The sequence below is a fragment of the Notechis scutatus genome, chromosome 5 (assembly GCF_049901735.1).
Source record: "Notechis scutatus isolate UNSWTSFEM ecotype Mainland chromosome 5, rNotScu1.2, whole genome shotgun sequence".
Lineage (NCBI taxonomy): Eukaryota > Metazoa > Chordata > Lepidosauria > Squamata > Elapidae > Notechis > Notechis scutatus.
Window position 1 is genome coordinate 104,241,340 of NC_142013.1, and position 27,876 is coordinate 104,269,215.

A 27,876-nucleotide genomic window follows, 5' to 3' on the forward strand; every position below is an offset into this window, starting at 1 on the left:
TGAAGGACAAGCGATTTGGGCTGGAATCCATGCAATTGAAAGGCCGAAAAATGGTTATGTTTTTTTTATTTTCTTTTGTTTTGAAGGGCGTGATTATTTTAGATTAGCTTGCTTAAAACGGAGGCGGTTCCTCGCCATTGAAGATGGGAATGGAAATCAAAGTAACTTCTCTGGTTTTAAAGGATTTTTTTTTTAAAAAAAATGAGTTTAAAATGTTTAAAATAAACACCTGAATCTTGCAAAATGATCACTTGTAATTTCTTTCCTGTGGAGTCAACGTTCCTGCAGGGAAGACTCGCTCAACCCAGGCTGAAGGTTCTTAAAAAAAAAAATCCTTAAAAAAAGGATTAAAAAATAATCTCCTTCGTATTTTCCTGACTCCTGCTGGACACAGGTTCTGATTGTTCCTGGAAGAGTTTCGGATTGTTCCGGCCGAGTTTCCTTGTCTAGATATATCTTCCCTTCATTCCTGGTGGTCTCCCATCCATCAGGCCTGATGTGGCTCAGTCCCCTCTCCCGCCCCGCAGATAACCTGAAATTGTTAGGTCGGTGCAGAATGACAACAAGCCACAAGGCAATCCAGATTGAATGAAGCCTCCACACCAGAGTTAAGTAAGTTGTAACACTTGGGGTATTCTGGATATCATTCTTGATTGACACCCCCCCTCCCTTTCCCCCAAACTTACAAAGCCACCAAAATGCTTTAGAGAGGCAGCTTCGCCTTTCTCAGGCTGGCACTCAATTCCTCTCCCTTTCTTTGTGACACCGTTGAGGGATCTGCTTTTTTCCAGGGGAAAATAAATAAAATAAAATAAAACTGGACGAAAAACAGTCGAGTTGTTTCTTAATATCTTTCCACCTCCCCAACCAATTTGTCTCCAAGGGTGCACCACACTGATTGCGACATTAATTATTTCAGAGAGAGAGAGAGAGTGGGGGTGGGGGAGAAATCTTTACTTCCTACTGTGGCTTTTGCCTGCGCATCGTTCTGGCTGCACTCGGATGGCGAGCTGGCCGGAGCAGTCTGGCGCATGTGCAGCTCACCGTTGGGGGCTGGGGGCGCGGGGGGGGGGGGGAAGAGAAGGCCTCCTTATTTCCACGCGGGGAGGCTCGGTCGCTGGACCGTGGAGGAGCGCAAAGGAGAGAGTTGTGAGCGCGAAAGGGCCGCCACTGATCAGGCACAAGAAACTGGTCCTTTTTTTCCTTGGCTTTGTGGTGGTTACTTCTTACAGGGAGGGATAATGAGATACCCACAGCTAGGAGAAAGCGGAAAGGATGTCTATTTTCCTGCTCACCAACTTTCCAGAAAGCGTCGAGTTCCTAAAAAGTCCAGTTCATTCAGTGCTACCTTTCTCCAACGAGATCCAGATCTGTTTCCACAACGCGCTTAAGGATCTTAACGCGAGCCTTGCTCGGTCCGTCCAAGAGAGAAGAAGGCAGACGGTTTTTGCGCTCAGGGAGAAAGGAAAGGAGCCTCTCGTTCACGCTGCACACTGGGCCCCCCCTCCACCGCAGCAACGGTTAGGAAAAGAGTTACACAAGCATCCTTTCCAGAAGTGAATCTGGGGGTTGGGGGGGGAGGATTCGGAGCAAAGGCTGAAACCGGGAAGAGAAAACTTCCCAAAGAAAATCGCACGAGCAAGCATCCCATTCTTGGGAGAAAAACAAAACAAAAAAACAAAAAACACGAACTCTTCCCGGAGCGCAAAAGCGAGGATGGCGCTTTCTCAGCTTTGAGCGGCGTCGCTGCTCTCCCACCACCCCCCTCCACTCGTCCCCACGTGCGGCGAAGTTTCTGCCACTGGGGGGTGGAGGGGGGTGGAAGGAGGTGAGGGATGGGGGCAAAGCCTGGAGCCTGCCGGTTCGCTCGCACGAGCGGGGTGGGTGGGTGGCTGGCTGGGAAGGGAAAGGAGAGGCCACGCTGCTGCCTGCAAGTGAAAGTGACGCGCCTCCCCCCTCCCCCGGGGGAAAGTGAAAGGCCTCCTCCCTTAAGCAGCCCCGCGTGCGCGCATCGGGACTCCAAGGGTGGGGGTGGACAGCTGCCATCTCTCTCTCTCTCTCTCTCTCTCTCTCTGTGTGTGTGTGTGTGTGTGTGTGTGTGTGTGTGTGTAGTGTGGAGGGTAATTCCGGCTATCTCTGGCCTCCGCTCGGTTTTAAAGTCGCTTGGCCGGTTCCCAAGTCGCAAGCGCGCGCTGGCCGGGAGACGCGGCGCTGGGTGGCAGCTCGGTGCCGGGGAGGCGGATCTTTCTCTCTTAAGCGGGGAGGGGAGGAGGGGACAAGAGGAGGGACGGGACGGGACAGGGGGCGGGAGGAGGTTCCCTCGCCTTCTTCCACCGCCCACCGGACCCTTTTCTTCCCAAGGAGACTCTGTAAAGCAGCTCAGGAGCCGGGTGGCCCTGCCCAGCGGGGTCCCATCAGGAACTTCCCGAGGACAACCCCCCGCCCCAAGCACAGCCCTCCCGGTCTTTCAAAGAGGGAGGGAGAAGCGGGAGGAGCAAATTGCCGGCCCCGCCCCGCTGCCCAGAAGGAGGGGCGCCACAGTCCACCCCCACCACCTTCTCCCCCCCCCTCCCCGGGCCATTACGCGGCTCGGGGCTGGCTGGGCGAAGCGGCCCCGCCAGAGACCCTCCCGCTCCACCCTCACCCCACCTCCAGATTGGCCTCCGCAAGCGCCCCGAGCCGGGCGGAGGGTGGGTGGGTGGGTGTGGGGGGAGGAGGAGGAAGAGAGACTCCGGCTGGGCTTGAAGGGGCTTCGCAAGTTGCGGAGCTCCGCCCCCGTCGCTCTTGCACCGAGTGACAACAACAGCAACGCGCGCCGCGGCCGGAGGGAGAGCCGGGCGGGCGGGCAGAGCGCGCGGGGCGCGGCGAGAGGGTGGACCGGAGCCGCAGCAGCAGCCGCCGGAGCCGCAGAGCGCGGAGCGCGTCCCGCCAGGCGGCAGCAGCAGCAGCAGCACCACCAACAGCAGCAGCCGGTGCTCGGCTCAAGTTGGCGCGGACCGCGGCGGGGCAGCGCCCGGAGCGCCCCTCGCCTTAACCCGGCTCCTCTGATGTGACCATGGCGATGCCGGCGCCGCTCATCCCCGCCGCGCAGCCGGCGCCCCTCTGCCGCCGCCCCCGCGCCCCCGGCAGCCGCCCCTCCCCGCCGCCCGCCCCGACCGCTCCGGCCGCCCCCGCCGCCGCCCCCACCACCGTCCCCGGCCTCTTCCGCCCGGAGCCCGGCGCGGCTGCCGCTGCCGCTGCTGCTGCGGCGGCGGCATCGGCTTCAGGAGGTGCGGAGGGCAATTCGCCTCCGGCTCCGGCTCCGGTTCCCGTGCCGTGTCCGGGCGCGGCAGGCGGCGTCCCCCCGACGCCTTCGGGCAAACCGGTGTACTCGACGCCTTCGCCGGTGGAGAACACGCCGCAGAACAACGAGTGCAAGATGGTGGAGCTGCGCGGCGCCCAGTTGGCCTCGTTCTCGGTGGAGGGCTGCGAGCTGATCTGCCTGCCTCAGGCCTTCGACCTCTTCCTCAAGCACCTGGTGGGCGGCTTGCACACGGTCTACACCAAGCTCAAGCGCCTGGAGATCACGCCGGTGGTCTGCAACGTGGAGCAGGTGCGCATCCTGCGCGGCTTGGGGGCCATCCAGCCCGGCGTCAACCGGTGCAAACTCATCTCCAGGAGGGACTTCGAGACGCTCTACAACGACTGCACCAACGCCAGGTGAGCGCCGCGGGCAAGAGCAGCTCCCGTGTGGGGAGGGTGGGGGTGGGGGTGGGAGAGAGAGGAGGGGCCGGTCTGCGTGTGAGTGTGTGTGTGTGTGTGTGTCTCGGGGTGCCCGGGAATCCCGCGCCTTCGTTTCGCGAGGCGGGCCTCGTCCCGCGCGCTGCAAAGTTGGGGAGAGTCGCCGGGCTCGGGGGGTCTTTGGGTTCCTCGGAAGGAGAGGCGGCATTCGAAAGCCCTCGCTGCAAGGAAGGGAGAGGGAGAAGGAAGGAAGGAAGGAAGGAAGGAAGGAAGGAAGAGAAAGGAAGGAAGGAAAAAGAAAGAAAAAGAAAAAAGAAAGAGAAAAAAGGAAGGAAGGAAAGAGAAGGAGAAAGAAAGAAAGAAAGAAAGAAAAGAAAGAGAAGGAAGAAAGAAAGAAAGAAAGAAAGAAAGAAAGAAAGAAAGAAAGAAAGAAAGAAAGAAAGAAAGAAAGAGGTCGGAGGTGGGATGGGGAGGCTGTGGAAAAGTTCCGCGTCCAGTTCCGAGTTTTTGAAGTCTTTTTGAAGTTTTCATCCTTGGCGCCGTGGATCCCTTTAAAGTCTTTCCAAACCGCCCCCGCGTCTGTTTTCCCTTTTCGACTGATTCCTCCTTTCTCGGGCTAGGTGGGTCGCTAGATTGGACGGGGTCCCTCCCGGAGGATTCTCCGCCGGAGCTGAGCGGGGTCTCTCCGCCTCCCGGTACCCCGAAAGGGTCTACTACAAGCGCGGCGGCCAGTTCAAGAGTAACTTAGATGGAACCGGCGCCTTTTCAGACGGGACGAAGCGTTCCCGCTTGCAGCTTCGCCCAGCGGGTGTCGAAAGACACAGCCTCCACCCATTTCTATTATTATTTTGAGCAGTTTATTTGGGGGGGGGTGGGAACCGGGGCATAACTCAGGAATGGGGTAGGTATAAATCTCTTTGCTGTAGTTTTATCACGCGTGCCAGCCGGTAGCGATGTCTTGCAAAGCCTCCAACATCCTGAAAAGTCTAAGAATCCTCAGGGGGGTTTTCTCACCCAAATCCGGACAAAGGGCTAGGGTAGAAGGTGTAGGGCATGGAGCAGGGCAGGGGTAGTTTGGGAACTGCTGAGGGGGTCAAGAAGGGGACAGAAATAACTTGCACTACCGTCTGGGTTTGATTTAAGGAAACACGGGGTCAAAAGGATTGCCTGCCCAGATCTGTAATCTTTTTGCTCAGTCTCTGCCTAAAATGCATGCTAATTGGCTGTTTAAATCAGAGTTGTGAGAATTGTAATCTGTGTAAGGTTGAGAAATATAACTGCATAACCCTCCTTGGGCACCTAAGAGAGAGAGGCTGTAAAATAGGAATGGGAGATTTTCCATAGGTCTGGCTTTTCACATAGGTCAGCAAGACAGCCTTTGAGAGTTCACTGTTTTAATAAAGATTTAAATAATAAATAATTCCTGGACATGAGGATTCCCCCCCCCCCTTATGAATTAGTTAAAGGGCTTTATAACATATAAAAGTTCTCGCATTTATATCCCATTGGTGTTACTTGGCTCCAAAAAGTTACACAGATTTTATATTACCTTGTCTCGCCGTTAAGAGGATGAGTGACAAAGTTGATTCCAGTCTTGTTTTAAACTGAGTTGTTTGTAAGGGATGCTTAACATAAGCAGTGATATATTCAGATGTGACATACAGCCAGGTAGAGAAGCCTCTTCCTGGTTTATTTTCAATTTAACTTGTTTGAAAATTGAGCAGCTATGTTTGAGTTTGGTCCTGATGTATCTTCTCTGTCTTGACCAAGTAAAATTATAAGAGGAGGAAAAAAAAAAAAGAAAAAGACCTTGGAATAAGAGCAGAGTAGGCCTTGCATGGCCATCTTTAATTAACTGAATTATTTAAGGCAAACAAAGGGTAAGAAAGCTCATTTGCAAAGGCAGATGTGGATTTGTTTTTAGGCAATTATTATTATTATTTAAATAAGTGTATAGGATGGCTCTTTTTCCCTTATTACTTGATGGCTAAAAACTCTGCAGTCCTTGTGAAAAACTTTTTGGAACAAAAGTATCTGGACACCTGTTTCTCTGGTTCCAGAACAGGTAAATTAGGAAAAAGGGGACACTGATACTGGCAACCATTTGAAAGTTGTGGCTCTTGGGAAGGGAACCCTTTGGCCACCTTCAAGCAGAGTAGGTGGGCATCCACCCATCGCTCAGGGAAGCCTGAAAATGTCATTTCTGCAATGGGGTGGCTGGTTTTCATTGTCTCAGGGGAGCCCCTTCCATCCCTGTGCTTTCCTGCTCTTTTGCTGCCTTAGGCTTAGTGGGAGGGGAATCTAGCCTGTTTTTCCCACCACCAAACTTTTCAGTAGAGTTCCCCCTGATTATTCTGATGTCCTTTGTATATGTAATTCACCAGCCAGAAGTGTGTTCAGTAACTGTGCAAAGATGAGAGAGAGAGAGAGAGAGAGAGAGAGAGGAGAGAGAGAGAGAAGCCAACGGGAGGGGTGTGTGCCTTGGTGGGCTCCATCCTGACAGAAGGGTCCATACTTGGGGGAATTGTAGTGCCTGAGAAGGTTATCGAGTCCCTGTTTGAAAGCCTTCAGTGATGGAGCACCCACAACCTCTGAAGACAAGCTCTTCCATTGGTTCATTGTTCTCACCGTTCTGAATTCCCAACCCCCTTAGTTCTAGGTTGCTTCTCTCCTTGGTTGATTTTCCAACCAAAGGAGGATCTTCTTTTTCTTGAGGCAACAAAATGTTTTAGAATTGGAATTGAAGGCTGTGGGTGGTGGGGATTTGTGATGGGAGAAGGGTTAATTAGTTCAAAACAAAAGAAGCTGCATTCGTGGGATTCACAGGAGGGTTGAACTGGGACACTGGCTCTTCCTGCCCTGTTCTTTCTTTCTTTCTTTCTTTCTTTCTTTCTTTCTTTCTTTCTTTCTTTCTTTCTTTCTTTCTTTCTTTCTTTCTTTCTTTCTTTCTTTCTTTCTTTCTTTCTTTCTTTCTTTCTTTCTTTCTTTCTTTCTTTCTTTCTTGACAGCCGTGTGAGAAACTTTGGATAAGATCTTACCAAACTGTTGCTGACGTTTTGCCCCGATTTGAGGGTGTAGAATACAATCGCCCATTATTCATTTTGCTTTATTGATTCCTTTAAAAAGCTTGGGGAATTTTACCCTTGCCTTTTTGGAAGGATTGATTGGTGACTCGGTGCTCAATTGAAAGAGAAGCCGTGTTTGGAAAGAGAGAGAGAGATAGCAGATAACTGAGACAACTGTTTCTGCAATTTACTGTCCAAGAATATTCTAAATCAAGCAAAACAATAATTGGAAAAACTATGGTAAAAGGTTGTAACCAGATTATTTCTTTCCTGTGTAGGCTGCCACAATATTGTTAGAGTGTGTAAGGCATTTAGTTGATGTTTATGATTGATTGGGACTCTCTGAAAAAATTGGACAGATCCTTGGAATTTGATAGAAATGGAACCTGGGCATAAACATGTGTGGGTTTGATTGGAAGGAAATCTCACAATTTCTTTAAATTCCTCTCCCACTGTGTGCCCAGAAATGCAGGAGCCCCCTTATCTGTCAATGTATAGTCCAGCACAGATTATTGATGTATTTTGATGCTTGAATCTGACACTGTAGGTAAGGCAAATCGGTTTATGGAAAGCGTTTCTCAACTAACAGTTTTTGAAGTAGAAAACTTTATCACTCAAAAGAACCCCATCTTGCCAACGTACGGCAATATTTTTGAAAAACCCTTTTCTATCACTGCTTGCAATTTTCAGTGACATGTATATATTCAAACAGACCCCCCCCAATTCTCTCTGATCTCCCCCACCACATATTCAGTTCAGAAATCTGCTCCCATTGGGGTTGTTTCACTTACAAAGATAGTTGTGACCAGTGGATATCTGTGGCTGAATTAGGATGCAGTTCCACAGTAATAAATGCACTTTCATTATTTATATCTTTCAGCAAGTTGACAACTAAACAACATTTTTGGGGGAGAGGGAAGGGAAGTGTTGTGATTTGTGACACAGTCAGTGAGACTAGCTATTTAGTGCATCATAGTACCCAGCTCAATCCGATGGCATTTCAAGAAAGATAATAATTTGTTGTGAATGATATCCTAATTTACTTTCCTGTTTTGACTCATTAGGCCTCCATTGCTATCAAATACTTCTAAAAAAAAGTGTTACCTTTTCAAGGAAAATTCCACTGTGCGGTTTATAATCCAGAGACTCCCTTGTTCTCCTTACCCAGATAGCATGTTTATTCTCATCTGCCATCATTGTGTAATTTGCTTCTGTTTGAACAAGGATGAGAGGCTTGTTTTAATAGGGAACGCTTCGCATGCATTTAGGAAGGGGGAGCTCTGTCTTCAAGGCAGATTCTTCTGCCAAACGGAGCAGAATTTCCCATTCTGGTTTGCTTTCCTGATTTTATTTTACACAGCTGGGAGCTTTGGAAGGCGGGCTTTGCATAGGTGAAAACCCAAAGTAGTTTGGGACTCAAACATGTAGAAAGAAAGAATTGTATCGACCACGGGTGGACCAGGAAAAGCAAGTACAGTAGATACGACAGAATGTACCCCCTCCCCGTGGGAATAAAATGTAGGAATGAAAATCGTTTTAATGTAGGCATGCCAGTATGAAGGAATTAACAGAGAATGAATGGAAGGACAAACACGAAACAGAGATGAAATATCTAATAATCAGCAGGAATTGAACAGAAAGATTAGTCTTCAGAATTTTGATGCTAAAAGCTTTCAATTTAGGCCATTTGTGCACACATTTTGTGCTGGCCACCTGGGAATGTGAAATAGCTTGATTTGGAAAGCTCCTTCTTTGGAAAGTCAACTTAGTGAGGTAGGAACCTAATATGTAAAGTTTTCTTCTTTCTCGAGAAAAAACAACAACAGTCCAGTTGCCTTTTGAAGAAAAAAAGCACCCTTGAGACAATTATGGCCTGGATGACTAAGAATCTCCACAGACATTAAACCTGAAGTATAGCGTCAACCCCAGACTCTCAATTTAACTAGTTTATGAGTTGAAATGATCAGCTTCTTAAGATGATTGCCAAAGCCCCAGTGAAATAAAGAGTTGGATTTGTCAGTTTCAGAACTCCTTAGCACAACGTTTGTGAATGCTGCTGTGACCCAGTCTCTTTCTTGAAATCTCCTTGGATCAAGAACCATCCTTTCCTAACCCAACACAGGTCGACTCCTTTAGTCCTTTAATCCTTCCAGGAGGAGTGTTGAATAACAGGCCAAATGGAATTGAAAATTTAGGAGAAATGCTCATAATTTATTTTTATTTTGTGTGTGTGGTCAAGATGGGAACTTATGGATTTTGAAGGACAACAAGCTAAGAGTTTGCCCACTTAGCTCCTGATGTTCTTTGAAACCACAACTTGGAGATATGATAGACAGATAATATTTATTGGCGTACCTCATAGTACAGTCCTAGTTTTTTATTTAAACATCAAAACACTGTTCAAACAACAGGCTTACATTACATGATTTATGAAGCATATATTTTATTCTGGAACAAGTGAGATTTCACTCAACAGCTGAGTATGTTCTTAGATTTATTGGTGGCAGACAGGTAAAAAGGACAAGAGTGCCTACAAAAATATGCTTTCTAAATAGAGCTGTGAGTCCTTTTGCCGCAATAATATTTATACAGCATTTATTATATTTATACTAATAAACATTCTGATATTTATATTAGGAGTTACTTGCTCCCCCCATTTTTATCCAGTGCATTTGAATGTGGAATACAAATTAAACTGAGCGTAGTTGCAAAGTTAATTCAATAACCTCAGTCTAACTTTCCCCTCTAAAACAAGGTGACTGAGTTAAAGGGTTAGGAAGACAACCTTAATTTATACTTAAAAGTGTAGCCTCATCATACATTTTTGTTTCATTGTGCACTTATCTGCTTTTAGTGTGACAAATATAGACTCGTATTTTGGTTTAGGAAATAAACTATCTGGCATATTTTGATCCTTTGATTATACTAAAGAGCTTGAAAAAAAAATCACAGTATTACTGACCTTTAATAAATCTTACAGCCCACTGGCCCTGTTCATGCAATTTTAAACATGCAGCTAATTTGTGAAAAGCAGCTAAAACAAATATATTTAGAACAGCTAAGAAGCAAAATGTTTTCTTGCCCTTGTGCAATGTGTAGTTGGTTATTATTCTCACTTTTCATACAAAAAGAGATTTGTGTTTGTGTTTATTCTGGATGAATCAGGTTGTCTTTTGCCAGGAAAAAAAAAGATGAAACAAACCCGAATGCAAAACTAGATGCTTTCAAACAATGTAGCAACATAACTGCAGCCTTAAGCCAATTGAATTCAGGAAGTTTACTTTAGAATTCAATGGTAGTCAAATAGCATCAAATCTTTACACATTGAATAAATAAATCTACAGTATTTATCTCTTTGTACATTTGGGTATGTAATAATATAATATGTTTCATTATTAAACTGGTGAAAATCAATTGATATAAATGCTGAAAATTTAAGTGTTAAGATGTGGAGTGTACTTGATTAACTTAAGAACTGTTGCATTATCTCTATATTTAAGTTTATCTTGGACAATGTACATGCTTAAATATTTATCCAAAAATTTCAGTTTTTAGCCTTATGCCTTTATGAAGATGATTAAATAGTTCTCCCAAATCTACATATTCATTGTGTGAAATTTGAGTGCCATATACATATACATACATACATACATACATACATACATACATACATACATACATATCTAATGTAAATGGAGAAATTGCATCAGAGATGCTTACTCCTTTATTTCAAATTATTCTGTTGATTTATGAGGCTAACCTGGCAGTGGTATTAATTAGCTGCCGGTAATTATATATACACAAGATGTTTAATAAATGTCTATGCAAAGTGCTTTTTGCCTCTTCTTGCTTGAGGATAAGAATATCTGGAAATGCAATGGGAACGATCAGAGAGAGATAACACAGGATCGTTGTCACGTCACATATTCAAGTAGCTGGTTGGAGGCACAGAGTGGCATCAAATTATTTTGGCCGGTCAGGTTATTTAAAATCAATATTTTCCCCATCTGTTTTCACATCCCGTTCAGGGTTTTTAAAACAGATTTCTATGCAAATCTGCATGTGGACACCAGTTTTGCCCTCCTACAATGTAGCTCAGCAGTGCAGCAACGTTGGATGGCTTGACATCAGCTAAAAACAAAACTGATGAGTTTTAAGTTGCTTCAGGGAATGGCTCTTGACAAGCGTTGACTTTTAAGGTCGGTATGTGGCCAAAAAAAAAAAAAAAAGGGGGGGAACCTTTCTCCAAAGATGATTGGAAAGATTTTTTTCTTCTTCTTCCATCGGATATATTTAAGAGGAATAGGAAATGTTTCATGCTTTGATATAAAGCAATGGAAGTCAGAAGATCAACATATAACTTTTAGCTATACAGACGGACTGGGTGCAGCTCTGTTGCACATGAATTAATCATTTTCAGTAAGCATGTTTGAAAAGATTGACTTTACTTTTATTGCTATAGTTGCTTGTGTTTTATTGAGACCCACTTGGTGCAATGCTGGCTACCACCCATGTTTTTTTAGATCTTAAATAAGGTTAATCTTTTAATATTAATTCTTCTGCTTGTCAGCTTGATTCATTCCAGTTATATTGCGCCCGGAATCCGAAGACTGTTACTTGCATGAGTTATGAATTTGTTCAGAGTATTCTTCACTCATAAACCTTTTTTTAAAAAAATGAGGCTTCATGACTTGTTCATGATTCCTTGTTCAGACAGGATTTAATCCTTCTTTTAAAAAGTCAGTTGTGTGCGTACAATATTTCAGTGCTTCACTATGGCATAGCTTTCATTTTAGGAAGTGAATTTTATTTTTAACATTTGAAAAGCATGTTAACCCTTTATGATGAGGCTGTGTGAAGGCTGAAATACAAACTCACTTATTTTTATTCTGCTTCTTTTTGTGCTGCCTCGCTGGCCTTCTTTTGTATCTGTCCTTCGCACCTCTTACTCCTACACAGTTCCAGATGTGGTCAGTTGGGGATGTTGAGCTCTGAAATCTACATATTCTGTCTTAGGCACAGTAATAGTGGCATCTATTGGATTGATTTCAAGAGATCCATTTAAGGATGCTCACCAGCAAGATTAAACATTTTGTTTAGAAATAAGTTGCAGCAATTAAATTAGAAATATGCACCCTTGTTTTGAAAACCTGTAGATCACCTTGAAAGACTACATTGCTTTAATACATATTTTAGTCTTTTCCTTGTGCTTGATTTCTGGATTGTTCTTGAATTATTTTTTATTTAATCTTTATTTAATCAGCATCCAGTGTCTTTAGAATTCCCCCCCCTCTGGAAAAGGGAATAATAAATTCTGTCAACAGTTTATAACTGATACCAGCTCATATAGGCTTTTACCTTTTCTTATTATTTCTCATTTCTCAACACTTCTACTGAGGGAAAGTTCAGTTGTGCTCAAAATAAATAGTACTATTCTCTATCGGAGAACCCACTGTTTTAAAATGCTAACTCAGTTTAATCAAACTGGCATTTTAGGATTCTGAAACTCACATGCCATTTCTCAAGGGAGAACCTTAACAAAGTGTCAGTTTTACTGCTTTTGCCTTTAGGGTAGATCTGTTCAACATTCATGTTGCTTAAAATATTCTAATAATTGGAAGAATTATTATTATTTTTTTGCTGGATCATCTCTGTGGTTGCCGTAGCTTGCTGGAGTCCAAGTTTAGGATTTGGTTATAACATTTTGATACAAAAAAGTAAAAAAAAAAGGAGATGGAAGAGGGAAGAAACTACGACCAGGACAAATAATTTGTCCGGTGTGTTTTGACATCCCAACTTCAGGAGATCAGAGATGGATTGGACAGACAAGCTAGGGCAGTGGCTCCCAACCTTTTGGGTACCAGGGAAATTTTAGCAACAGGTTCTCTGCCCAGTTGCTAGGTGGGTGTGGCCATGGTAGGCGTGGCCTAGTCAGCCTCCTACACCACTAGGGGAAGGTTTGCCCACCCCGAGCTCCAGAGGCTTTTCTTGAGCCTCTGGGAGGGCGAAAATGGCCTCCTCAGGCTCTGGAGGCCCTCTGGAAGCCGGATACGGACCCATTTCCGGCCTTCCTGAACTTTCGGGAGGCCCATTTTTCACTCTCCCTAAGCCTCTGCACTTTCCTGCATCCAAAATGGGCCCTGCACTTATCTGCATCCAAAACAGGCCACGTAGGGACTCTTGGGAGGGTTGAGGTGGGATGGGCGGGGCCAGGCAGGAGTGGGATTTGGGGGATTTTCTCTGAACTGCACAGAATCTTAGTTAGGGGCTCTCCCAAACCCCATGCAAACTCCTGACTGGAACCATGGAGATAAGTTTTTCCGTGGCCCGGAGGGGCCGTGGTTTCACGTGCTGCCTGCATCCCATGGATGGGGCTTCTTTTGTTTGCGTGGCCCGGTTTGTGGAATGTCGTGGCCCAGTGTCGATCCACAGACCAAGGGGTTGGGGAAACCCCTGAGCTAGGGAATACTTGCAGAGACCAACTTGTGTAGTTCTGTCCAAGCCCATCAGTATAGCAGGGTAATAAACGAGAGTGTTGTGTTGTGTGTATTTCTTTGTTTGTATAGTATGTAGGCAACAGAAGGATATGCTAGTCTGCATATATTCTACTCTGGGTCATGTGACCAGCAGGGATGGGAGCTAAGAACAGGGAAGTCACTGCCCATAGACAAGACAGATGGAGTAAATTGTGACATAGACACACCATTAGCATTACTTCCCTCCATCACTACCATTGGGTTGGAAAGAGTTAAAAAAAAAGTTTGCATTGGCTCAGTCAGAACATTGCCATTCAGAAAGTATCTTGTCGAACTTTCAAATCACGCTGTTCAACTTTCACAGCTTCTTTTTCTGCTTTGGTTAACGTAGCCTATTAGCATAAAATCGAGGAGATTTTTTTTTCCTTAAAAATAGTATGAGGTGACATTTACCCTTCCTTCCAGATTTTCAAGCCGAACAATAATGATTTTATTTTTAAAAAGAAAAGTAGTACGCGTTGGAAGTTTTATTTTGGATTTTTAAAAAGAGCGTATCATCGGAATTGCCTTTTTATAACATAAAAATATCCCAACCCTGGGAGCTGAAGTCCATGCATCTTAAATTGCCTAGATGGGAAAAATAGCACCGTAGAACAGTTTTGGGTACCACTCAAAAGTTGCCCGTTCAACTCTGGAGCTGTGGAAAAGTTGGCATGGTTGGGGTTCTTCTTTTCATGATATTTGCATTATATTAGGAAAATAAGAATTGGATGACTCGATAGAGCGAAAGATCTGTTTGGACAGTAATCACAATAAATAACACTCATCCATGGTTAAATAACTTTTAGAAATGAATTCACAGCCACTGTACCATGTTGTATAAGAATGATCATAGATTTGCTGAATATAGTAGTACTTCGACTTACAAAGGAGCCCAAAATTTCTGTTATTAAGCGAGACAGTGTATTAAGTGAGTTTTGTCCTGCTTTAAGACATTTCTTGCCATGGTCCTTAAGTGAACCATTGCGGTTGTTAAATTAGTCACATGGCTGTTATATGAATTTGGCTTTCCCCATTGACTTGGTTTGTCAGAACATCATAAAAGGGGAGGCATGCTCTTAAATTCAGGGTTGACTATTTAAAAATAGAATAGAGCTGGAAGGGACCTTGGAGGTCTTCTAGTCCAGCCCCCTGCTCAAGGAGGAGAGAACCTATACTTATTTCAGATAAGTGTCTGTCTAGACTCTTCTTAAAAACATCCAGTGATGGAACACCCACAATATCTGAAGGCAATTTGGGGGGTATATATGGCAGCTGATAGTTATTTCTCCTTTATCGTCTCCTCTGCCTCCATATCCATAGGACGTGATTGTGAAAAGCACCATAATTAAATAGATGACCATCAATTTAGCTTCAAGAGTTTTCCTTCCCTAGCCTGGAGCCCCAAAATCAGCAGTGCCTGTCTCGATACGCAGTACAACCTGAATATTGTGGGCTGTGTAAGGAGATAGCAATAAGCATGAACGTCAAACGTTTCTCCAACTTTAGCGTCCCTTCATTCATGCATGCCTAAACACCTTATTTAGTGTTATCATTGGCCATAAGGGAAAGCTGAACTCTTTGTCTGTCTCTTGTTAACGCCTTCTGAAGTCCTTAAGAGAGATGTTTGAATAAATACTGACGGGAATACGGTTTAATCAGGGAATATATTTCTTTTCGAAATGATGACACGCATGGAAGGATCTTTGGTATGCGGCTTAAGACAAGAAGGATTCAAAGACCCTTAAGGTAATAATAAATTCGAGGACCATTTCTGGATGTCACCAACTGTAGCAGCTGGCCCCACCGCAGCTGAAGAAGCCCAAGGATAGAATTTGATGTTCTGCTGTAAATAGAAGTGGTGCCTTCCCTTTTATTTTGCCCCAAGGCACTGAGTGGGATCAGCATGGATAGTTTGGTTGGACGTGGGCAAGTGTGGTTCCAGTTGGTTCTGCTCAGAGATGGTATCCAGCAGGTTCTGACCAGTTCTGGTTGCGGAAATTTTGAGTAGTCCGGAGAACCGGCAAATCCCGCCTCTGACCGCCCCCGCCCCATCTATTCTCCGCCTCCCGAGTTCCAGCTGATTGGCTGGGTCTTCTTTGGTTGCCCTGCCCAGGAGAACGGAGCTGGAAAGCAGGTTAGTGGGGTGGGGAGGGAATGGGGATTTTGCAGTATCCTTCCCCTGCTGCGCCCACCAAGCCACGCCCACCAAGCCACACCCACAGAAGCGGTAGTAAAAAAAATTGAATCCCATCACTGGTTTTGCTGGTTTCTTTTGGGACTCTCCCTTTCCATCTGTTCCTTGACTTCTTCTCCTTTCATTAGGCTTCGTCTGTTGGTGAGGGACATCAGATCTCCAGGTTCAGCAGCTTCATTTTTTTTTCTTTTTAAAAATAATTAGTGGAGTGGTCCACTTCTCTAGTCCTGAAATTAACCAGCCTGTTCCTTCCTTAAGAGATGCAATTGTAATTGACAGGATCCAGTTTCTGTATATCTTCATCCTGCCCAGTTAGTGTTATAAGGCTTTTTACTTTTTGGGCTTTCTTGTTGCAACTGGATCCCGACATTTAAAACCCTTTCTCGAAGTTCACTTCTTCAGCAGCACTTCTCCAGCACCTGCACAAATCCAGATGACATCAGATATCAGTTTAGTGACAAGAGATAAAAGGAAGAAAAGACAAGTTCAGTCAGTAGGATTGGAGAAAAAAAAGAGAAAATTGCAGGGTATAAACACGGCATGGTGCAAAACAAACTTTTAATTGTGATGGATGATAGGGCTGGGGAAGGATCTAGCAGTGATGGTCCTTAGACATTGTGTGTTAAAGCACCACAGCACAGATCTGTCTCAGGTGCACAGTTGGGATGCTCTGGTGGCAAGATGGGAAGTTTGAACCTATGCTTTTTCTTGCTTTGCACAATATGGTTGATCGTGGCTTCTGACCCAGTCAGAGTTGGCTACTAAATATTGTTCGAAATGGCAATGTAAAGGAGGCTTGAAACTGTGGTGCCAAGACAGGGTTCAGCTACTTGTTGTTTGGCCATCAAAAACACATTTATAATCAAGATGGACAGAAGGAAGAAGACATGGATAAATGGATATTATTTTGAGTCATTGAAATATAATGAATATGATGATATTATTCATTGAGTCGTATCCAACTCTAGGCAATTCTGTGGGCCACATCTCCCAATTTTGCACTACTTCTTTCAGTTACTCTGCACTTGACTATTTGATGGTGCATTGAAATATATTAAACTGAAGTCAAATGGGTTTGTATCCGGTTCCCAGCAACTCTACATTGCATTTATTGTATATTGGTGATAGCATTTTCTAAAAGCCATTGTTAAAAACCCTTTACTGCATCCCAACCTTCTATAGCATTCAAATGGAATGAATGGGAAGCAAAAAGAAGAAAACAAACAAACAAAAAAACCAAGAGCATTTTAAAGGCTGCCTCTAATTAGGAAACTTTCTCCTGCTGAAATCCAGGGGGTGGGGGGTGGGGATGATGGAGATAATGATGGAAGAACTTTCAAAGGATTTGCAAATCCATGCCTTTGCTGGATCTGGCCAGTGAATTATTCTTTTGAGTTCATCCAGGCCTTCTTTTTCCATTCAATATCCTCTGAGAGAGACGGTTGGGGGAGGGAGGGAGGGAGAGAATTATTAGTGGAGGGCAGGTCCTTCCCTTCCCATTGCACTGCTACTTCTTAAGATGAGAGATGGTTCCATGGAGAAATTCATAAATGTGTCTTTTTTCTTCTGCCTCTGATGCTACGATTAGCATTGGGGGAAGAATTTGTTCTCTCCAAAGTTGATAACAGTCTAGACTCCTCAATCCATCTGGAATTCCCCACTCCTCCTTCCTCCTCACTCAGCAGAACTTTAAAAGGATCTCTATTTATCTGCCCTTCAATTATAGTGGCATTAACTTTGTTGCGAATATGGGCTGCGGTATGGTAATTTTACTTTTCAGGAAAAAAGCAGGCAGAGTTAAATTTAGCACTCTTACTGTTGGATTCAAGCGGTTCCCAAACCCTAAGGGATAGAAACTTAAATTGAGTTTATAAAACCATAGAATTATATAAATGTTGGTTGCTTTTTTGTTTAAGGAAATGATAACAACTTAATCTTCAATGTTTGCATTCTTCAAGGCTGGACTTAATCAATCCCTCATGCCCAGAGTCTGTTGCATTTTGCGTTCAGCAAAAGAGTATTATTATTCTTATTTGGAAGCGTATAGTCTGTTCCTTCTATCTTCACCGCTTTATGCTTTGTAGATAAAGGACTTCAGTGTCTTTAATCCCACTTTTCAATGCAGGTCAGTGAATAGGAAAATGTATCTGTTGAAAATTGGATCAGCCCCCATAATCACAAGTTGCTTAGCTTTATCGTGATGATTTAGGAACAGTTAATAACCTGTTCAGAAGTAAACGCTTGCAGAGGTGAGATTTAGTTGTGCGTTTCATGCAGTTTTCAGCAGACAGAAAAATATAATGTTCATGCTTTCTTTTCCCCTTTCGACAAACATGTTTCAGGTTGATTAAAATTTGATAGGGGAACAAACAGAACAATAATTCCATCGACTTAATTGGACAGTATCTGTTGTCTGTGTTTGACTATGGTTTTTTTTAACCGACGGGGCAAAGAAAGGTTCCAGATGGACAGATTAGGAGGAGATACAATTTATTTATTTTTATTTGTTCAATATCAAGCTCCCCTGAGGTGTGTGAAACACATTAGAAACCCTGAAGTGAAAAATAACTTAAAACCAATATGATACCATTGAAAAGAGAGTTAAAATTTTGGCTAACTTTTTAAAAACTCTTTAAGATATAGAACAGAAGTTGGCGAGCTAGAAAAGCATCCATTTAATTAGAAGTCTGAAACAAAAATGAGCATGCTTTTAGCTAGTGTTGAAAGTTTAAGAGGTTTGTGGATCTTTGGTTATTCGGGTTTTCTCCCGCGTAAGATTGGAAGTATCTAGGCAACGTTTCGATGAAGTCTCATTCATCATCTTCAGGCTTCTGTCTTCAGCTCTGTGCTTCTCTGGACCTGAACTGGCTAGATGGAGACATCATAACTGGGATGTTTGTTGTAAGAATGTAGCTGTGAAGTAGCTAGCTTAAAGTCTACACATGTGGGTCTGGTGGTTCACATCTGATAATAGCAGTTGCAATTATCATCAGAGGGTATCTTGCTAGAATTTAGGTAATGAACAGTTACATATATTGTCTTATATTATCCCATTATTAAGCTGTGTGGGGCTTTAGGTGTGATTGCAAGTACTTAAGTATTCCCTTGTAGAAAGCCTTGTGAATCAGGCAGAATGTCCTTGCAGTCCAGTGGTACATCTGGATTCAAGGCCCAAATGGGAGCATGGATGTAGCACCTGTTTATAACAATTTGCAGTTTGAAATTTGGGGGTGGGTTGTTACATTTTTGAGGTTCATCTCAAAGCATGGCACGTAATTGACCTTGTACTCTTCTGCTACTTGGTCTTCAATGTTGGTTGAGTTTCCAGAGACAGATTAATTGCTATACACTGATTGATGCTCAGATAAAGGAGTTTAGAACCTTTGATCTGACAATCTAGAACTGATATCATAAATCCAGTTCAGTTGGGTAAATGGTTTCTCCATTTGGCCTTGAATCATATTAGCATGGAACCAGACTCCTTTATACCTAAAGTGCCTTTCCAATGAGTCACTCATTGGAAAGGCACTTTAGGTCAGGAAGTGTCAAAGTGGAATTCTTCAATGGCCAGATCAGCATTGTAGTTCTCCTCCATAGGCCAGGTTTGGGGGGCAGGGAGTGGGGGGAGATGGGATGGACACCTCCTGCAGCACCCTGCTGGCCAAAATGGGGTGCAGGGGCTGTGCATGGCCCCTCCACACCGTGTTTTCAACCTGGACAGCCTCCTGCAGTACTTTGCCAGCTGAAAACGGGCCCCACAAGGCCTATTTTTGGCTGGCAAAGTGTTGCAGGAGGCTGTCCAGGCCAAAAACAGGCCACATGGGAGCCTTACAAGGCCTCTTCGTGGCCTGTTTTTGGCCGGTAGAGGCACGGTGGGCTGGTCCTTTGATATTTCCAGGCCTTGAGTTTAATACCCTGGCTTTAGAAGAAGAAGTCTGGTTTCTATGGGATACATGTTAGAAAGCTCAGTTAACATTTCTAGACAGGTAATTGAGCTTGAAACAGCTTCTTACCATGTGTAGAAACTCTAAACCCATGTTTTGCACATTTTTCTCATTGAAATTTCCCCCTCTGCAGTCCAACTGTCACCTGTCCTGCTTAATTGGCCACAATTCAGATTAAAAACTAGTCAGAGAAAGAAGTGTAATAGCTATTTGAGAGAACTTTTTAAAAACATTTTATTAAAACAATTTAAAACATTGAACATGGTGAAGTCAGTTTGATGTGATTTTGGGTCAATATCGTAGATAGATAGATAGATAGATAGATAGATAGATAGATAGATTCCTATAAACAATTATTCAACTATATACATATATACATTTGATCATTCATATATTACATTTCTAACATCATTCATCTTCTTTTCATCTCATCCAATCATTTACCTTTCAACAACTCCTTTCCCAACTTAAGACCTTCCTTATTTGAGAGAACTTTCAATGGAGCAATATTTTGTAAAATGTTGCTGTTTAGACACCCAGAAGGACCTCTTGAGGTATCTGTGGTCTTTTTGTACTCAACATGTCAACAGGGTTAGGTTAATTGAGTCTTTGGCTCAAGGCCCTTAGGGTAAAACTTGTCATATTGGGTCTGAGGAGTCATCCGTTTATCAATTGCTGCCCGTCCTAGATTTTGAGATGCTCAAGAAGCCACAAACTTCTCAATCCTATTTAACTTGGCCTAACATGTTTGGGGAACTCAGTCATAAAACCTAACCCTTCTAGGATTATGAACATAGAAAAAAATATTGCCTTTTTACTTTCTGGACTCCTAGGTAGAACAAGTAGGCATGGGAAATCACAACAGTGGACAGCATTTATGTGAGGAGTTATGTTCATTTAGTAATAGGGAAGGGAATTGACTCCCAAGTGTATCCATCAAAGCACCAACTTTTCATATACACTGACCATTGTGGCTCTTTGATACAAAGTATGAAGATTAATTTCATATGAGGTTGATGTCCATTTTGAGATATTTTTTTTTTAAAAAATGGGATGCAGGACATAAATGATACAAATAAAGACTTGGAGGGAATCCTGCAAGACTTATATGAGGGACTTATCTGACAAGACTTATCTTGCCAGTCACATCCACTCAACCCACTAGAGCGGGGAGGCAAGGAATGTTGCTGGTCCCATCTCCTAAGGAGGTACATTTGGCAGAACCCAGAAGAAGGGCCTTTTCTGTGGTGGCTCCCCCTGGAAATTAGCCTGGTCCCCATTCTGACACTCTTTTGGAAGGCCCTGAAGATATGGTTCTGCCAGCAGGCCTGGGGAACCCAGAGCAAGATGGAGCCCATGAAATGGTTGATATGAGTATGTGTTGTCGCTGAGATGGGATGCGGTTAATATTTTATTACTATTTTACTATTTTACTATTTTATTATTTTTATATTGTGTTTTTGTTTCCTGCAAGCCACCTTGAGTTGCTATGAGTGAGTGGACAGCAATATAAAATTTCCAAATAAACAAATAAATGAAAGTTTTACAACTTTTTTCCAGTGTTGTGAATGTCCCAGGATTATTTCTTGAAACCCTACCTTGCTTTTTATTTGTTAGGCATCTTCTGCCGTTTAGGTTCATTCAGTAACCCTGGAGTTAATGGTTAGCAAGGAACTAAAAAATAAATTACTTCTATGTGGTCTACATAACATGAATAAATTAATTCAGCCTCCCCATATCCGTGCGTTCTTCTCTTTTATTTTACCCTGAGGTAAATCAATGCTAAATATGGCTATCTTTCCTCAGAGGTGAGTTGTTCCAGCTGGTTGACTCTGTAGGTTGTCCATCTTTTGTATCTTTTCTAGCTCGTAAATGTCTTTTGTGAGAATTAGTGATGAGATCTATATACTATTCAGTGTGCGTTGATTTCTGAAAAAAAAACCATGATGGTTTGGAGCAAAGTGATTTTCCTTTTCTTTCCCAACGTGATTTTTTTTTAAAAAAAAGTTCAAATCAACTGCCATCCGCATGAAATGAACTGAAATAGCTTAAATCTGAAAAGCAGAGTGAGTACGTTTTCCAACGTGTTAACCAAAACTTTGGTTTGGGTCATTAAGGTTGAATTAAGGCTATCCACACATCAATCTTTCTTTTTGCAGTGAGCAACACACAGAAGATTCCAGCTAACTCCCGTTAATCAGTTCCAGAACAAAAGTGGGATATTAACTAAATATAACTGTCTGAGTGGACTCGGTTGGTATATGATATGATATGACGGTGAAGATTCCAGGTTTATGTTCATATTTTTTTTTTGGGGGGGGGGGAATCACTTGAACTTGGGTTTTCTTTTCCCTCAAAAAGAAGCATGCTTTTCCAATTTTGAATTCCAAAATAGATATCTTCAGAAAGAGCCCCACCTGTCCACAATTACTATTATGTAGTTTTGCATGGGCCACCTGATGAGGAGAAGTGTTGAAATTTCCTTGAAAGCCAAGCCACCATGCATGGTGAGGAATTCTGCTGTAACTTGGCTGGCCAGCCTTCCCTCTCTATTGTGAGTAATTCCCATCCATGGTAACCCAGCAGAATTCCTAGATATGTGAAAAAAGCTGGACTAGAACCAGGAATCCTCCTGAGTGTGTGTGTGTGTGTGTGTGTGTGTGTGTGTGTGTGTGAGAGAGAGAGAGAGAGAGAGAGAGAGAGAGAGAGAGAGAGGCGGGGGACGGGACGGGACATAGTCAATTTTTTAACTGTTTCTTTTAGCACAATGCTGTGTGTGGTGGAAAGTTTCACTTGAAGAGGCAAGGTGCACAAGTGTGATTAACTAGTGAGAGCCTGCCTTCTTGCAAATGAGACACAAAAACAAAGCACAGCCACGACAACAAAACACAACAGTGGGATATACTCATGGAAGAATTGTGGAAGCTTTAGTTTCGTCTACCTTAAAAATGAACACTGTGACGCTTGGGTAGAGTTGATGGAAAGAAGGAGGGGAGGAGGAGGAGGAGGAGAAGAAAAAAGGAAGAAGAGGAAGAAGGAGGAGGAGGAAGAGGAGGAGGATGGAGGATATTTTTGAAAAAGGGCTGTGACAGTGAGACTGTGGTTTTGTTTTTGACAAAAGTTGTTTGTGATTTCAGGTACTCCTGGGAAATCTCTTGATCAGATTCACATCTGTTCCTGTCAAAATGGGTGCTAAGATACTGGTCACCCAGCAACCATGTCCAAGAGGGAATTGGGGTGATAATAACTTGAAAAAAAAAAAAAAAGGAATGACAGATGCTAGATTAGGATGAAAGACAAAATGCATGAAAAATGAGCTTGTTAGAAAAAAAAAATGTTCAGCCACCTTCATGCAAATTATCGAGCAAATGTTTGCAGGCTATAATTCCGGCTTGCCTGTGGATTGAGGAGAAATAAAGGAGGTCTATATAGCTGAAACCCCAAACATGTAATTTTTTTTTTAGTATCAATTAACATACAAGCTGCACCTTTCCAGTAACCCCACTCTCCACCCCCCCTCCCCAAGATTAGGCAGCTGGGTATTTAATTGTAGGTTTCATAAAAATCACATTACTTGGTAATGTTTGCGAATCTTCCAAAGAGATCTATTGATTTTAATAGCAAAACAAACAAGTTGTCCTCTCTTAATTAAAATATTTAAGGCTGAACGCTTGTTTCTTGCGGAGTCTTTTCTGGTAGCACTCATTAATAAAAGATCGTGAAATATGAGCTGAGCCTGTTGTGGGCAAAGGCTGTTCCATTAAACTCTTCCCTCCCCCTTTTTCTTTTTTTCCACTCTGCAAAATAAATAATAATAAAAAAACCACAGCCATTTATTCCTACACGTGAATATTCAAGTAGGGAGCTTCGGCTCCCGGTATTATTATTATTATTATTATTACTACTGAAATCTTCACGTGTCAGTCAGCATTTAGAAAAGAGCCGATGAAATATCGTGATCGAGACAGAGAGAGAGCTTTCGGTGGCTTGGTTACCAGTGTCTAACGTGGTCACGTTCTGAAATTGATTTTCTTCAGAAATTAATTAATTTTTCATATCGCCCCAAGCTGCAGTTAAAAAGAGTGCATCCTTGTCTATTTTTTTTTCCAGAAATACTGCCTAATCATATTAATACCATTGCCCCAAGGATAAAAAGATAATTGTACAAATGCATTTGGAAATATGTATCGCTGAGTATTTATGATTGAATTATGCAAATGACCTAGCTCTCATCCTTTCCAGGGCCAGATTGTCTAATTAGGATTGATATGCTGAATAGATGTTCCAGAATTTGAATACAAGCATGTCCAAAGAGCAGAAAATTGGAAATGACAAGGCTGAAATGTTGAAGAAAGTATCTTTCCCTTTTCTATTTCATTAATATGGTGCTAGAATGGGGTGTTTTTCCTTCGGCTGTTTTTGTGACTCATCTTTAAGTCCTAGAGTGAAGAAGGGGGAGGGGAAAAAAGCCACCCTACTTTCTGAAACAACACTGTCTTATAAATAACACAATGCTCTCTTTGTGCAGTTTCTCTTTTTCTCTCCCCTGTGATGTGATTGTTAAGGATGTTGTTAGGAATATGATCTTCCCTACAAAGACGGATTATTTTCCTTCCTTTTCCCATCGTCCATTTATATTTGCATCTCATGAGATCTTCTAAGGTTGAAAGGGATGGCCATCAGTTTAGTGCCGGTTTCTGAGCAATTCGTCTCTTGCTAATTTTGGAATTAGCAATTCCATGTTTCTGTTTGTACGGAATCCTAAGAGGGGATGTGCATCCACTGGGGCTGGTTTTTGTGCAGCCCAGTTTTAGCGCTGTGGTTTTGAAAGAGAAACTGCTACAGACCTGAAATCTTAGTTAGTTTTGCAAATGCTCTCTCCTCTCTCTCTCTTTCTGCCTCCCTTACAAACCTCAAAGTTGGCCAAAGCAAGGAATGAATAGATAGGATTTCAGTCGTCATTAGTAGCAGGAGTTATCCCATCTGAACTCTAGAGGTTTTGATCCACCATCTGCAGGATGATGGATTGCTGCATTTAATATATTTCAGCTTTTGTCCATCTTGGGTTGGACTGACAACATTATCAATGATAATGATAATGTGATTAAGAATTTAAGACTGCCTCTTGCAATTGGGCAGAATTTCTGGGTGTGTAATTGCTTCCCAGGTACTTGGGCAGTTTAGCTTAAGAATGTAAGACTCATTTCATGTTCTCTGTCTGTCTGTCTGTTTCTGTCTGTCTGTCTGTCTGTCTGTCTCTGTCTGTCTCTGTCTTTCTGTCTCTGTCTCCCTCTCTGTCTCTGTCTGACTCTCTGTCTTTCTGTCTCTTTCTCTCTGTCTCTGTCTGTCTCTTTGTCTATCTCTCTATCTCTCTGTCTCTGTCTCTCTGTCTCTCTTTAAAAAAAGCAAGCCATGTTTGGAATCTGTCAAGAGCAATTAATATTGCAGCTGGCACCTCCAAACAAATGATAACGAGAATTTGGGGATCTTCCTGAACCTCTAGAAGAAATATTTCATTGCAAAAGTAAAGAAGATGTGTTTCAGCCTTCTCGTCCCCCCCCCCCTTTGACTTGCTGAAGTCAAGATGCACTCTGTGGTTGCATATACTGTAGGGAGCATGTCATCATTTGTGCCTCTTTCTGTACTGAAATGTCATAGCTCCTGGGGATGTCATTGGAGGGCCATGCAAGGGTTGAATTAAAGCAATAAAACAGAACATGACATGTGTCATGGGACAATTTGAACACAGACAAGTCCAAACAGCAAAGGAGTAAACCCAACAACCCACTTCTCCCTGTCTCTTCAGTATGATTTGTTGAATAGTACAACGAACAGACTGTATAATTTTATATTTAGGGACAAGCAGTAATACCGAGGTTAAACCCTAGGTTTTCAGAAACCAATCAGGAAGGAATCAAAGTATTTTGCAGTGGGATTGACTCTCAAGAGTGGTCCCCAGGCAATTTTCTCAGCTGCGATCCACTTCCTGAGGTGATAGGCTAAACTGGAGTCAGTTTTTCTACGTTTGAATAGCATCGGTGTATATTTGGAATTCCACTTTTTTGGAGAGAGGTATGAATAACAATACAAGCATAATACGATGTTGTAATTGAGTTGGGCTACTGAAAGGGTATTTTGCACCGTCTGGCTGAATATTCATGAAAGGTAGGATTCCCATTTGTTCTGGGTGGGGTTTTTATTTAAACAACACTACTTAATTGTAGCATCTTTCATTTTTCCTTCTTATATCTGACTTCACTGTGCTCTTTCCAAGAGCAATTATGACCTTCAGAATAGGAAACATTGTGCTAATTAAAAGATACCTTTTTGGAAGTCGAACCGGAGAACTGGATTTTCTTTCTTCCTTTTTCCTTTTCAAGTTGCCTTGTTGCATCAAACTGCCTTCCTTTTTATACAGTTTTGTCATTGGAGAAAATGGCTAACTGGTTTTAAAGCTATTTCTCATGCAGTTTTCATAGGAAGTTGAAAGTTTGCATTGGTAAGCTGGACTTAATTCTGTTACATAAACAAGGTTTCCTTAATGCATTGTGGCTATCTCCAAAAAATAAGCTCTAGGGGCGATTGACTTTGAATTATGTCAGATAAAGTCTCTATTAAAATACATCAAGTTTGGTATAAACCATAAGAGCAATAGTTGCACTAATCCTTAGAGACAGTAAGTCCTTTGTAATTGATATCAAGAATTCTGAAGCCTATTGTGGGTGAAATTTAGGCTTTCTGTAAAGTAAGAATAGTAATAATCTCATTTTGATGACCCAATGTTCACAGTGGAAATAATGTCACTGATGCATTAAGGTATTATGTGTTCTCTAAAAGATTAAATGACCCCCCCTTTTTTTAACTAAAGCTACTCACGTGTCTCCACTGTTATTTACTTCTCTCAAATCCTTGACTACTCCAACTATTTGTCTTTCAAGCTTCCATTCCTCAACTCCTTAAGTTTGAGGATAACTCAAGATCTCATCTATGGTTTAGTCCAGCTTTTTAAACCCTCTCTTCTAGAATTAGAGCCTTTGCCAGCCTTTGTAGCCTTTGCCCCAACTCCTGCCAAACTAGCAGTTCAAAAGCATGCAAATGCAAGTAGATCAATAGGCACCACTTCATTGGAAAGGTAACAAGTGTTTTGTGCACCTTGGTGTATAGTCATGCTGGCCACATGACCATGGAAGCATCTTTGGACAACAATGACTTAAGAAGTGGATATGAGTTACCACCTCCTAGGCACAACCGGTTAGGAGAAACCTAACCTAAACCTTACTTTTTTAATCTTTATCTTCTATTTGAGTTCTTAAGCTCTTACTTTAACAAGAACTAACACTTTAGAATCTTCTCATTGGCTACACCTTTCATTTGTTGTAAGCTTTATATGGGTAGTACTGAAGAAATAGGTTCTATTCTCCAATTTAAGAACAGAATGGATTGATAAAAGCTTTCCATGCTCAGGGTGCTGGCTGAAGCTATTGATATTGTAGGAAATCTGAAAAATGTTACATAAATATTGTAAATATGAATAAATATTTGTATTTAAACATTAATGTGTATTAATATGCACACTCTTTTCTGATAGCAGATTTCAAACATATATGCTTAAGAAAGTCCTGATGCGCTTGAGGAAAAGTAACAGAACTTTTATTTTGAGAAAGTTCGCAAATGTATTTAAAATCCTACCTCTGAATTCATATGACTTTGAAGTAGTTTGTAGAAATAAAATATGTGGAAGAAGAGCCTAATGAAACTTTATTAAATAAAATAAAATATCAAATAGTCTTTATGGGGTCCCAATAATCTTGATAGATTTAGAAGATCTGGATAATTGATAGTTTTTTCCCTTAAGATGTCACAATTAATTTTTTTCTAAGGTAAAAGTTTTGAGTTTCTAAAATTTTAACTTCTTTAAAAAGTAACTTAATTTAAACTGAACTAAATTTGTATACTTCAAATTCTGCCTTCAGAATCTTTCCTTTGTCTCAAAATTCTTGTGTTTTGGAAGAGATTTGTGTGAAAAAAAGCAAAAGAAGATGAAGATTGTGTGGCTTTACCAGAAGTATGAAAGATTTAACTCTTTAAATATCTTCTTCTAATTAAAAAAATAAAACATATATGGAATATATAAGTGACAATAGCTGAGATACCATTTCATCTGATCAGTCTCAAAAAATAGTCCTTATCTAAGAATTACATAAATGACATACATTTAAATTTTAAGTTTAAATTTAGTTTGTTAACCTAGTTTTTACTTGACTTAATTATGAATAGTAAGATTAAATTATTTAAGTCGACCTTACCATTGTACAAAAATACAATATTTTTACGTTCAGAGTTGTTTCCTATAAAGCCCAGAATCTGTTGAAAAATTTAAAGCGACTAAGAGGTTAAATATTCAGAAAATCCAGGTCTTGTTAAAATGTGTATTC

At 42.2% G+C, this 27,876-nt stretch overlaps 1 protein-coding gene across 3 annotated transcripts in view; it reads left to right on the plus strand.

Moving 5' to 3' along the window:
- The first annotated feature begins 2,879 nt into the window (after positions 1-2,879).
- DACH1 (dachshund family transcription factor 1) overlaps positions 2,880-27,876 on the plus strand; it is a 353,275-nt gene continuing 328,278 nt past the window's right edge. For 2 of the 3 annotated variants that reach the window (XM_087967432.1, XM_087967433.1), the window contains exon 1: positions 2,880-3,699. In XM_087967432.1, the coding sequence (XP_087823558.1) occupies positions 3,056-3,699 (644 nt within the window). In that variant the 5' untranslated portion in view covers positions 2,880-3,055. The remainder of the gene's footprint in view (positions 3,700-27,876) is intronic. The other variant, XM_087967434.1, reaches the window with a different exon arrangement.